This window comes from Chelonoidis abingdonii, chromosome 24 (assembly GCF_003597395.2).
Source record: "Chelonoidis abingdonii isolate Lonesome George chromosome 24, CheloAbing_2.0, whole genome shotgun sequence".
Taxonomy (NCBI): Eukaryota; Metazoa; Chordata; order Testudines; family Testudinidae; genus Chelonoidis; species Chelonoidis abingdonii.
This window is the reverse complement of record NC_133792.1, coordinates 23,734,210-23,747,618: the sequence shown is the minus strand read 5'-3', so window position 1 is coordinate 23,747,618 and position 13,409 is coordinate 23,734,210. Positions and strand designations below refer to the sequence as shown.

General features: G+C 43.2%; 1 protein-coding gene across 1 annotated transcript in view; it reads left to right on the top strand.

The window, feature by feature from the left end:
• The first annotated feature begins 3,904 nt into the window (after positions 1-3,904).
• The window catches only part of PSMB7 (proteasome 20S subunit beta 7), a 37,059-nt gene continuing 27,554 nt past the window's right edge, over positions 3,905-13,409 (top strand). The window contains exons 1-5 of the mRNA XM_032767493.2: positions 3,905-4,012; positions 4,356-4,449; positions 5,476-5,573; positions 6,231-6,371; positions 9,053-9,168. Coding sequence (XP_032623384.1) covers positions 3,951-4,012; positions 4,356-4,449; positions 5,476-5,573; positions 6,231-6,371; positions 9,053-9,168 — 511 coding nt within the window. The 5' untranslated portion in view covers positions 3,905-3,950. The remainder of the gene's footprint in view (positions 4,013-4,355; positions 4,450-5,475; positions 5,574-6,230; positions 6,372-9,052; positions 9,169-13,409) is intronic.

Below are 13,409 nucleotides of genomic sequence, written 5' to 3'. Positions count from 1 at the left end.
GACCAAGGTCTATCCACCAAATAACAGCCTCAGCATTCCACAATTTCCTTCCTCTTATTGCTAGCAAACACCTAGCAACTCCAGTAGGGACAACCATACAGGGACAGCAACTATGTAAATTAGACAGATGAGGATAGTATTTTATCCACCCCACTATAGTCTCACAAACTGCTCTACCATCTCTCCTTTTCAAAAAGCCTCTGGAGACTATTTTGCTTGATATATCCCAGCTGGATTAATAACCCCAGATGCTTTCTCCAAAACCAACAACAGTATCAGAAATTCAAGAGCTGGTGATTGGTTAAAGCAGCATCAGACAAGTAATCACTTGGATAGAGTTAATTTCCTGGAAGTCTTAAGCCTTGATTCAGCAAAGACTTGCTTAACTTTATGCACTGAGTAGTTACATTGACTTCAATTAGATGACTCACTGTGTATACAAGTTTTTGCAGGATCAGGGTCTAACACTGAATCAAGTTTACTCTACTCAATGGTTTTCATGTGCCTATCCTGTTTGCTCTCACTTTACAGGTTGGACTGACTGTCTCTAGAAGCAGCTCCAGAGCCCCCTTTGATCACTTGTTTCCTTTTATAATTTCAAATTTCTCTCTTGGCTTTACCTGTGGCTTTTCCTGTATTTTGTTTTAATATGGGTGAGAATGTTCAGATGTATAGATCCCTTCTCCTTTTCTGCATAAATAGGAAGCTAGACATAGGGCTGGAAGAGACCTCTTGGGTCATCCAGTCCAGTTCTCTGCTACTGCAGGCAACCCCCTCATATAATCCCACTCATAAATTTATCAAATTTAATGATGCAGGCACAGTTGTTTTCCTCCCCACCTTGGGAGTGGCAACTGGTGGCTGCTGAGGCCAGAGCTCCAGTAGTTCAGTCTTTACCAAAGTGAGAGGCAGGTGAGAGTGGGTGAAAGACAGGATCGGATGATGGTGAGAAGCAGGGGATAGCAGGATGAGGCAAGAAATGGTGAACAAAATACTTTTTTTGGAGGTATATTCAAATAAACCAGACATTTATTTCTGGCTTCCCAAACAGCCAGCTCACCACCTTTGGAGTGAACTGCTGTCAAAAGGGTGGGTGCCCTGCCTGCGCTTCACCCCAAGCCCCACTCCCACTTGTCCTCCTCCCCCAAGGCTCCACTTCTTCCTGTCCCCGCTCCATCCGCATGGGAGGCGCACATGAGAGATGAGTAGCTAGCTGGCCGGCCAATGGGAAGGTTGGGGCGCCTCAAGCAGGGGGCTAAGCAGGGCCGGGGTCAAGCATCGGCAGAGCTTCTGCAGGAGGAGGCTAAGTATGGGAAGGCTTTGGGGGCAGGTCGCAGTGCAGGTGAACGCAGCCTCCCCAAATGGTGGAGTCACGTGCCATCCATGAAACCGGATTTATGATGCACACCCACAATTCGTGAACATTGTGCTGCCTTGTCTTTTAAAATAATTTTTCTTTTGGTATACCTCCAGAATCACCCTTCTTTTGTCCCTTTACTTCGGTTCCCTCACTGTGAAAGGCCTTACATGGTGGTGGCCAATCCTTTGCTACTGGATCTATCTTTCACTCTGAAACCTTCAGCTCTCCACCTATTTAGAGCGCAACACACTGGACACACACAGCTCCAGATAGATAACCTCCGATGTTTCACACTTGATCCTGCTCCCAACTCAATAGGACCAGGCTCCATGGTAAGGTTTACAACGTCAGCAAGTTAGGTCTCAATCCTGACAATGTTTATGCATGTACTTAATTTTCCTACCATAAACAATCCCATTGATTTTAAAGAGACTACTCATGGTAGTGAAGTTAAGCACATGCAGGAATCAGGATCTTAGCCTGTAGCATACGACACCTATAGTCAGGCATACACCTCAGAGAACAACATTTCTTCAGCATATGTCTTATCATCCATAGTTGTTGGTTTGTTTTTAGGGAGAATAATTCATGATGAATAATGTATTCAATAACTTTCACCTTTACAGTAACTCCTCGCTTAACATTGTAGTTCTGTTCCTGAAAAATGCAACTTTAAACGAAATTATGTTAAGTGAATCCAATTTCACCATAAGAATTAATGTAAATGGGGGGGGGGGTTAGGTTCCAGACAAAAACCTGTTTATTATATAGCTATACACACAGTATACGCTTTAAACAAACAATTTAATACTCTTCACAGCTATGATGATTGTGAAGCTTGGTTGAGATGGTGAAGTTAGAGGGTGGAAAAGGCAGGAACATTTCCCAGGGAATGCCTTGCTGCTAAATGATGAACTAGCACTGGGCTGAGCCCTCAAGCATTAACACATTGTTGTTAATGTAGCCTCTCATCAAGGCAGCATGAACAGGAGCGGGGGAGACAGCACAGCAGACAGAGACAGACACACACCTTGTGTGTGGGAGAGAGAGCAAGATGCACACTGAGCCTTTAAGTAAGCTGATCCACGCTTAAATGCACTGTCTTTTAAAGTGGATCAGGAAGTTGAGACAGCAGCTGCTGCCCCAAGCTCTCTCCATCCATCTCCACTCCCTGCTCTATATGGAGAAGGGGAAAGCAGGGTGCAGGAGCAGGGAGACATCCTGACATTAGCCCCCACCCCCTTGCACAGCAAGCAGGAGGCTCCAGGGAGCAACTCTAAGGCAGAGGGCACGAGCAGCACACAGCAGTGGGGAGAGGGACAGCTGAACTGCAGGCAATTGATAGCCTGCTGGGGGGGCTGCCACACAGGGAACTTAGGGGAGCTGATGGAGGGGCAGGGTCCACCCTGATTCCAAGCCCCCACAGCAGCTAGTTGCAAAGGGCTGCTCTTCCTGCAAGCAGTGGACAAAGCAGGTGGCTACCAAACGACATTATAAGGGAGCATTGCACAACTTTAAATGAGCACATTCCCTCCTTGATCAGCAACACAAGAAGGAAACAACGTTAACCAGGACAACTTTAAGTGAGGAGTTACTGCACTATCTTCTAGCTCTGCCCCATCCACGAACAGACTATGATTGTCTCAAATGTACTTATTTGAAATTATTCATGGAATAATTTCTGTGCATCATTCTTAGGGCTGCTCATTCTAAAGTAACTCACTGAGACTATTTGATATTCAAAACGTAAGCTGTTTTGGTTGGTTAATCAAGCCACATGACCGGCTTCTGTTTCCTTAATCACCATGGTAATGTTCCCATTATACCTCTGTCATTTAGGGCAGTGACTAAGCTCCTCCACTCCTGTCTGTTTCTGACAAGTCTTTCAATAGTTCCCCAGCTGTGCCCCAGGTTTTTCAGCTGGGTTTCCTTAATGGAAGAGCATAATTCCTAGCACCCGACGTGTGCGCAGACATTACTTCAAAACACACGTGCGGCCTCTTGCAGGACTGGCCTAACTGGGCTGTTTCTGCTCATCCTCTTGTTCGCTGCCTTGGGAGGGTATTTGTAGAGACCGAGCATCAAAGAGGCGAAGAAACCTGGCGAAACAGTTTACAAATCACAGGACTAGTCCGGGCCAAGTGGCCCCAGTCCCGCAGCCCGGCCCCGCTCAGCACAAGAGGCGACGCGGCCCGGACTGACCCACGGTCTCCCGAGTCTCGCGGTGACTGTTCCCGCTCCGGGACCGAGCGGCCCGGGGCTCTCAGCCCTTCGGCCTCACAGAACAAAACAGTTTTTAGCGCTCGCGGCTAAGGAGAAAACGTCAACGCGGCCCGCGCGCCCACGGGCTCGGAAAGCAGAAGCCGCATCAAGGCGCCCGCAGGCCCCGGCTCGTGCTGTCCGAACGCACCGGGCACTACGGCCCCGATTCTGCTGCGCGCTCGCGCCGGGAGCGAGACACTGCGGGAGGGGACGGGGACTGCTAGGGGCATTTCCGGATCCGGGGGGCGGGGCTCTCCGGGGTGCCGGGAGAGGCGGTGACCCGGAAGTAGTTCCCCGTCCTGCGCTCGCTGAGTCACCCGGCGGGAAGATGGCGGCTGTGTCGGTGCTCCAGGCTCCGAGCAGCGGCTTCAGCTTCGAGAACTGCGCCCGGTGAGGCCGGGGCGGGGCAGAGCAGGGGGGGCCGGGCAGACGGGGAGCGGGGCTCGGGAAGCCGCGCAGGGAGCCCGGCCTGCGGAGCCTGAGCGCTGGGGCAGCCCCGCCTGGCACAGCCGAGGGGAGTGTATCGTCCCCCACATCCGGGGGGCTCCGCTGGGCAGGGGCCAGGCGTGCAGGGAGTTGGGTTGGGGTTAGGGCTGGGTGGGGCCAGGCTTGGGCCGGGGGCCTGCTGTGGGATCGTTTCCCCTGCTAGTGAGGGAGGTGTAGGAAGATGAAAGCCTTTTGGTGGAGGTGCCATATTGCCTTATGCTCCCTTTTGCTCCCCCCGTTGCTCCAGGAACGCGCTCCTAGAGGCAGAGTTGAGTAAGAAGGGGCTGCGGCTCCCTGCAGCCCGGAAGACGGGCACCACCATTGCTGGAGTTGTGTTCAAGGTGAGGTTAGGTTGCTCATCTACTTCATTCCCTACAGCACGTGGTCCTAGGGCACTCATCACTGTACCATCAGAGTGCAGTGCAGAGCAGCTAAGAGTCACAGGAAGATGTTTATAATGGACTCAGCTCTTCACCTCTTCCAGGGTTACCAGCATAAGGGATTTTTGCCCTCAGTGAATTTGGGAAGACTTCTGCTTTGTGTGTTTCTGCCAATTTTGTTTGTTGATTCATATAAGTTCTTTGTGGGGCTGTGGAGTTAATACATCAGGAGAGAGCTGCATTCTATAATCCCTTGCTGTTTATCAGGAGATCAGTCAGCTAAATCTTCAGTTCTGATGATGAAGGAAAACAGAATTAGGTCCTAGATGGCCTGTACAGCTCTCACACTTAGGAATAATCATGCATTAAACTCTAAATAGAGCATATTTTACCTGGAAGTTAGAGATGAAATGTAATTTTTAGTCTCTTATGTCACTGCACTTTAAAACCCAAACTCCACACACTTGCTGTGGCAACAGGTGGCCTGTAATCTGGGTTGGCTGTTCCTTCAGTTGGCAAGAGATACTGTGGTGATGCACACTGTATGAAAACTAATTGGAGAAGAACATGAAATCTTACCTCTTCCGTTAAGTCCAGTAACCTGAGTCACCTCATTGGAAAGTGCCAAGTGTCTTCCTCAACTGAACATTGCTTGCTGAATACTGCATTCAGTCTGCTGCTGACGTACTCTGTCAGCTCTCTTCACTCGCAAGCTCTGTTTAGCGTACTTGCCCTTTCCTGTTACATAGCTGTATGTCTGATGGTGGCAGAGCCTTTTTGGTCCTATGGGAACTTGTGTCAATTACAAATTTTTCTACAACCCAGTATTTACCATTTTTTTCTCTCTCGGAGGGTACATTACTGTGAGAATTGCAGGCAGTGACAGTGGTCATTGTCATTGCATGTTACAGACTACTGTAACGTGAGCAGTATAATGATGTTAAATCTTGTCAAAGTTTGATTCTAAGCATCTCACCTTTTCTGTAGGATGGTATAGTCCTTGGAGCAGATACAAGAGCAACTGAGGGGATGGTTGTTGCTGACAAGAACTGTTCAAAAATACACTTCATTTCTCCTAATATCTAGTAAGTATTAAAACTGTCAGTTTTACAGTAAGTAAAGTTTAAATGTAAGTTTAGTGTTGATTCTTGTAAACTGTACACCTCAGATTAAAAATGAGCATGTTAAAATGGTAGTTAATTTCACCAGTAATGCAGTTTGTTTCCTATTGGCAGTCATTCATGCCAGACAATGAAAATAGGTTAGCTAGTTTCATGGTTAGTATCTTGTCAATTTAATGTTTTCTCCTGCACCAGCATAAGCCTGTAATGCTTAGGTTGAAAAAGCCTGCAGGAGTGTATCTAAATAGGAAGTAGTGAAACATCCTACCTTACAGTTGCTATTGGAAAGACTTCTTTCTGTCAAAGAACATGCCTATTAACTCTGAATGCATGCAAGTTGTCTTTGTATACTAAAAAGGGACAGGAAACTATAACCGTTATGCGAATTTGATTAAATCAAAGCAAACTAGGGGAGGAGACAATGAAAATCTAACACATTAAATAAAGTAATCTTAATTTTATCTGTCTGAATAACTGGTATCCACCTTGGTAGTAGCACTGCCTATTTTACACTTCATGGTAGGTTAGTGTCAGTTCCACTTTTAATGATTAAGAGGGACATTAATTAAATATATTTAAGAGTTTTTTTTAACTTGGTAACTTGCCAAAAATGTTTTCCAGTTGTTGTGGTGCTGGGACAGCTGCAGACACTGACATGACAACTCAGCTGATCTCTTCCAATCTGGAGCTCCATTCCTTGTCTACTGGACGGCTTCCGAGAGTTGTCACAGCTAACCGAATGCTCAAACAGATGCTTTTCAGGTAACTGCATGAATTCACTCTTACATTTTTTAAATGCTGGCACTGGATAAAGCTTCAGTTTATGAGAAATGGATAACTGGAAGATACATTTTTAACTTTTGGGAATGTGGTTTATGAACACAACCTCCCTCAGGGTAAACTACATAAATATGTTTTACAGCCTTTGTAGCCAAGGCAGAGTTGCCTAAGTGTATTTTCACTATTTACTTTCAGATTTATAACCAGCTAAAAAGTGAAGCCAATGCTATCAGACTGTGAATTTTACTAAAGCTGGCAATTTTACTTTTAACTCAAGGGCAGCTGGGCAGGTTTCTATAGTTTCAATCTTTTGGTGAATACAGTATCAATGTTCTCTTATTCTGTGTGGTTTTTTTTTTAAAACAGAGATATTAACAGTAGTGCAAATTCCTTGCAGATACTGACTTGAAGTCAGAAAGTATATAAATATCATAAAACTGCCATGCACTTTTGTTCATTTTGCTTTGTCAGACAGAAGCAAAGAAACAATCTGAGTTGTCTTTCCATTTCATGCATTATATTTGGTGAATTAAAAGCATAGTCTTATATCAGAGGACTGAAACAAAGTGGTTACAATTTAATGCAACAATTTTATGCAGTCAATACAACATGACACCTCAGAAGCACCCTTCACCCATGGGTCCTTTGACACAAGACTGCTTTCAGATTTTTACAAGCACTATTTAAACATCCTCCACCTATGAGGTACAGTGTAGCTCAGTGTTCTGTTATTTTACAGATGGGGAAAATAAGACAGAAGTTGAATAACTTGATCTAAGGTCAGAGGCAAAACTGGAAAAACAAACAGTCTTGAAATACTAGGCCCTCCTTTACTGCTAGTCCAACGATCCCTTGATCTGTTGGGATCACTTATCCCAGCCAAACAGTGAAGGCAGAGACAGGATGATGGAGAGGAAAATACAAAGTCCCTCAAAACCATTAGGATTTCCCATTTTCCCCCTACAACTTTGTCCTCTTAAATATAGCTTTGCAAAGAGATACAAAGGTAGATTAGGTATTTATGCACACTCCATAGGATACAATTAGCTGCTGAATTACTTAAGGGCCTAATAGCTGAGGTTTGTATTTTTAGTAGCATTATCTATTGCTGAGAGAGTTTTTTTGAATGATCAGGTTCTGAAACAGTGCCTCTAATAGAAACTTATTCTTGACTTATATAGTCTAGTCCCCTGAAGTGACACTTCAGACATTTGCTACAGTCCTCTAAAACTAACGTACAAAGTACAGCTTTCCTGATCTTAATGTTTTCCCTCTTTGCTGTAACCTTCCTCACAGCTGTACAACCAGCCCTGTTAAACTGGATCTAAATTATGCAGCAAGGAGTCAGAGTATGAGGAACCATTTTGCCAGTGACTGGGAATTCTGCAGCATCTTCATTTAAATTTAAAATGTGTTTTTATTCCATTTAAAATTAATTCAATCAATACACCCATTGTCACTTTGATATTGAATATTTCTTTAGGCTAGTGTCCTCAGATTTTCCAGGTGGCCAGTATGCCGAAGACGTTTGGTTATTGTTTGGGGAAGGGGAAGGAGGGAGACATGCAAAGAAAATATAATGTTTGACTTTGAAATTGTAGGGCAGTCATCCTAAAATAGTTTCAGTTGATGGGTTTGCCATCAGAATCAAGCTATGTTTTATGTGAGTGAGTATTTAGTCCACATTACCAGTTTTTCCAGGCTAAACAGACTGAGGGCGTGTTGTCAATCCCTTTAACCATGTCAATGTTGTTTTAATAAAGTGTTTTGCATAAGTAAATTATGTCTGGGTGGAAGGTGAAAGAATGAAATATGTGCATGTGATTAAAAATAAATGTTTCCAGCAGTCAGGAAAGTTCCCAGAAAATTAAAGTCTGGGATGGAAGAAGTGGGGGGAAAAAAAATTCCATGAAACCAAGTGATCTGGAGTCAGGATGAGTTACAGTAATTCAGGTCATCAGGTTGGCAGCTTGCTGTTGGGCAGCTTGGTTGTTCCAATGGGCTGTCATGTGACAGTCATTAAAAGCAGTGCTGATATTTGGACCAACCAAAGACTAAAAGTGGAGGTGGGCATGCGTTTTTAAACTCTTTCCAATAAAATAAAAAACCTGTTTCAAATGGAGGAATAAGATACTTCAAGTAAGATCTGAAAAAGTTAACTTTTTGACTTATCTTTCTAGTAAAGAAAAAAGGGTGTGCACAGAATAGTAGTGCTCTAGCACAACAAGTGTGCCATTCAAGAGATCCAGGACATTTCCTGCAGCTGAACATTTTAATTCTCCAGTTTCAGGCGATGGCAGTTTAATACTAGAGTACCTTTCTATACACTAGAGTTAATTTTTCTTAATTCGAGTTATCACATTTTGCTAATATTTGCCGAGCGCTCCTGATAGGTAGCCAAACAGTTATTTTCTTTGTATCGTGTTTTAAAAGACAGATTAACTAGACCAAATAAGGGGTCTGTATTTACTATTGACTGATAGGCCGGGCATGTTTTTGAAAGAGAGACATTTAGATTATTATGCAAGGAGAAACAACTTGTTATAATAATATATAATAACCTTTTCATAATAATAACCTGTTATAATAATGAAAAAGTACTTTCATTTTTGGAGTGCATGTGTTATCAATGTCTAAATTCATGTTTGTACTTTGTTCAACAGGTATCAAGGTTACATTGGTGCTGCTCTGGTTTTAGGGGGAGTAGATGTCTCTGGACCCCATCTTTACAGCATCTATCCCCATGGATCAACTGACAAATTGCCCTATGTTACTATGGGTGAGTAATGTTGCTTTACTTCAGAAGAATGTTGCAACACTGCTTGCTAACTGAAATGCTTGTGCTTGTATTTCTTACAAATTTAAATTCTGTGGTTCATAAGTGGTGTCAGGAGTTCAGAATTAAGAAGGAGCCTCTGTAAGGTACTCATGGTTCTGTTCCTTCCTTTTACATTTCAAAAACACTTCTGTGGCTTCTCATGCCAAAAAAAATATGGTGAGTTGTAGAAGAGCTGGTGTGAGATAATGTGCTACATGGATTCCTCAGCAGACTTGACACCTAGAATCTGTACTGTTCTTCCTGTTTACTGGACATTTGAAGTAAAGAATCCATGGCTCTATTTGTAAGAGTTGGGTTACTAATCTTGTGTCTTGCCCAAATTCCAGTTGGGTAACTACATTCTTCCTCATGTTTGTTTCCCTGGTAGTTTCAGTGGAGTAAACATCCCTCACTCAGTGTCTGAATGAAATCTTTGTGAAGTGTTTCTACACTGCAAAATAGCAATTGTGTTCCACTCCGGAGAAGTGGCTGCATTTCAGTGGTTAGTGAAGTGATCCCTGTGTAGCCTTTTGCCTGTCTTGATAGGATAAAAGTTTGTTTAATGTGAGTTTCTGAATATGATAAGGAACAGAAATTCTCAAGTAGTCCCTCCCTTTAGTGTTCACTGAAGTTCTGGTGTCAGTAATTGGCCTTATAGTCTGCCACCCCAAGTCATTTAACTGTTACTATTTTGAGATGCTTCAACCCTGCTGTATATTCCACCCTTTTATAGTATTTTTCTGCAGCCGCTGTAGTCTGAAAAGAATGATATACATTTAATTGCATTTTAGATGAGTCCTCATAATTACTTTAAGCTGTTTAATTTTTAGGAAAATGACCTGTAAGGCTGGTGTAGTCAACTTTATTCAAATGTCATACATCTCCTCACACTCTGGCCATCATAACTTCTAATAATTTTTCCATGCAGCTCCTGCACCTAGAACAAAATCCCTCTGTGTGCACCTAATATCCTCGCTCTTCAAAACCTATTTTCCCCACAGATTTGCACTCCTGGGCTGTCTGCTCCTTATCTCTTACCTTGTGCAGTATCTATTTAAATATGAAATCTTATAAAGCATTGAGGACCACATGAAAGCAAAGACTTAATAGGCTTTTATAAAACATACACTAAAAGTGTCTATAATAAGTGGAACCCTGCATGGATACAAACTTTGTATCTGCATCCAATCCACCATTCTCAAACATAGTCAGCAGATGTCCACATCCATGGATATAAAGCAGATATCCACAGATTTGCTGGGCACTAGTAATAAGATCACTTACCTAGTTTGGCATCCCATCATCCAGGCTCTCATTTCCTTTTACGAGTCAGTAGTCTCCCTTTGGCTGGTGCAGAGGTTCGAGGTTTCGGTAGATAGGTTGATGAGCATGGGGGTTTCTTGTAATGTAGCCCTCTGACCAGGCAAATGTTCTCTCTTTCTTGGGGAGTGGTTCTCAAGCTTTTGTACTGGTGACCTCTCACACAGCAAGTGTGTGTGTGACAACCCCCCATAAATTAAAAAACATTTTTTATATTTAACACCATTATAAATGCTGGAGACGAAGTGGAGTTTGGGGGTGGAGGCTAACAGCTCATGACCCGCACTTAATAACCTTGCAATCCCCTGAGGGCTCACAAACCCCAGTTTGAGAACCCTGTTCTAGGGCAGCCAGAAAAGTCCAAACTAAATATTATGTCATCCTTTGGCCCTCCCCAAGCTCTGTCTTCTACCCCATTGTCAAAAGATTACCAGTCTCTTGATCCTCCCCAGTCTAAGCAGTTCCTTCCCAGGACCACAACTCTCACCCCTGTTGATACCAGGGAATGAAGCAGGGCACTTCTTCCCACCCTTGCTGGAAGCCCCCATCTCGGTCCCTAAACAGATGCCCGCAGCAGGCCTGCTATCCACATCATTAGTGCATTACCTCATGCTTTCTCCTTCTCAGGCTTTACCCCTTCCCAGAACTCCTCTCTCTTCTCCCAGGTCTCTGGGCCAGCCCTTGTCAATACCCTCTCCTAGACTGCTTCGCCATGCATTTCAGTACCCTACAATTCCCAGGATTCCTCTGGAGACTAGATCTCCCAGAAGGCCCATGTTCCACACTGAGCCAGGATTGGGTCATGCTTCATCTTCAGTCTGCCTTAGATGGCCAGTGCACACCCAGTGACAGTGCCTGTGTGCTCAGAATGTTTGAGGGGCCTATCGACCTGAAAGATCACCCTCAAAAATCCATGGCTTTAGAGAGGGAGAGAGAAGTATACCAGGAAAAAAAATTGAAAGTCAGAAACCTTCTATCTTATTTCATTTCAAACTAAAGAATGTAACACTGAAAATGGGAACTATAAAACAACAATTGTGTCCTGAGTTAAGAATTAAGTACCATTGCATCTTGGAGACCAAATATAAGTAAAGTTAAAGGGATGTATAGCAAAGTATTTATTTTATAGGCATTTTGCCATCCAGTCCTTACATCCTTTTTTACAAAGCCTAGAAAAGCCCTGCTTGGGTACGGCACCTGCTTATCAGAGAAGCTGTTGCTTTTTCTGTTTTACAGCTGATTTATTTATTTATTGGGGAGAAGGGGGACACCACGGTGGAGTCAAATGAATTTTCTACGATTACACAGTTGCTCAGATATGATTGGAATCCAGGGAAATCTGAGCCACCTATCAACAGCTCTTGCCATTAGAGCACATCCTCTTAGCTTTTAGGGTATGTCTACACTGCAGATAAACACCCAGGGCTGGCCTGTGTCAGCTGACTAAGGCTACAGGGCTATTTAATTGTGGTCTTGGGCTGGAGCCCAAGTTTTTAAATATGACTAGAATTATTTTTAAAGAAAGTTATCTGGGAATACTAACTTACAGAATAAACATTATGCCCCTCAAGGAAGCCTTGAGATGTCTATCCAAGTCATCCAGACAAGATTTTATCTCTAGGTATATTGATGAATTTTTTTAATTATTCAGACATGTCCAGAGGACCCCTGTGTTCAGAATCCTGTAGTATTTAACAAGCTCTGTGACTCGCAGGTGAGCCATAATGGCTATAACCTCTGTAATTTTGTTACGGGAAGGAAAATAGCATGGAAATGTAGTTGAAGATAAAGCAACAGAAATCTCAGTATCTCAGCATTTCACCTATTCTTTCTCCTATGTGAGCATTTATAGCAGGAGTGTCAAACTCATTCTTTGGAAAGTGCTGAATTCTATTTTGAATTATGGTCTGTGGAATAAATTTAGGACTACTTAGTCTCCTGCACCCACACCAGACACCGAGTATGTTAATAGGTTTGCACAAAGTTCAAATATAGAAAATATGGCCTCTAGCCAGTAACTAAAAGTTGTCATCCTTATTATCTATCAGACTGCAATTTAAATAAGTAATGAAATGTAAATTATTTGTACAGTGTCATGATTGGGCTATATAGTTAATGCTCATCTGAAATTAGTGTCGCTGGGGATGTTGACATTGCTAGAGCCATTATTTCAGGTTGTCTGCAGACTCAGGAAGTCAACTTCCCATCGTTTGACTCTTGGCCTTATTTTGGAGGTTGAGGGCTTTTCTTTTAAATGAAAGTGTAGGTTCTACAGAATCGGAACGTAATGTGCAAGGCCACATAAATATACCAAGTGGGCTGGATCTGTCCTGCCGGCCAGGAGTTTTACACCCTGATTTACAGTATTTAAATCTGTCCTTCTCTAGTATGGTTACTATCATTTTAAGTAAGTTTTAAATGGAGAAAGTTGAACTGAAATTAAAATTAGGTTACTCATTGCCCTCTACACAGGCTTTTCTTGTCAGACTCCTCAGATCAATCATATAAAATACTCTGTGGCATATTCTTCAAAGTTTTAAAGGGCCGTCTTCAGTAAAAACTTCCATCTAGCTAGAATGTTTTAAAATTGGCTTCTACAACAACTATGTCTGGAAACAGGATGACTTTTTTTGTTGCTGCGGACTCAGACCTCAATGGCCAAAGAGTCTGCTTCTTTAAAACACTGACAACCAAAGCAATGGATCACTGATATTTCCCTGGAGGTCTGGGGGGGTACACCTGTCCAGGATGAGGTGTTATAACACTTTAGGATATTTACTCCAGTAGATGCCTCTCCCTCTATCATCTAATTTGCATCCATAAATTTCTCAGTTATAATTTGCCCATTCTGCAGAATGCCACTTCAGCGAATAGATGGGCTA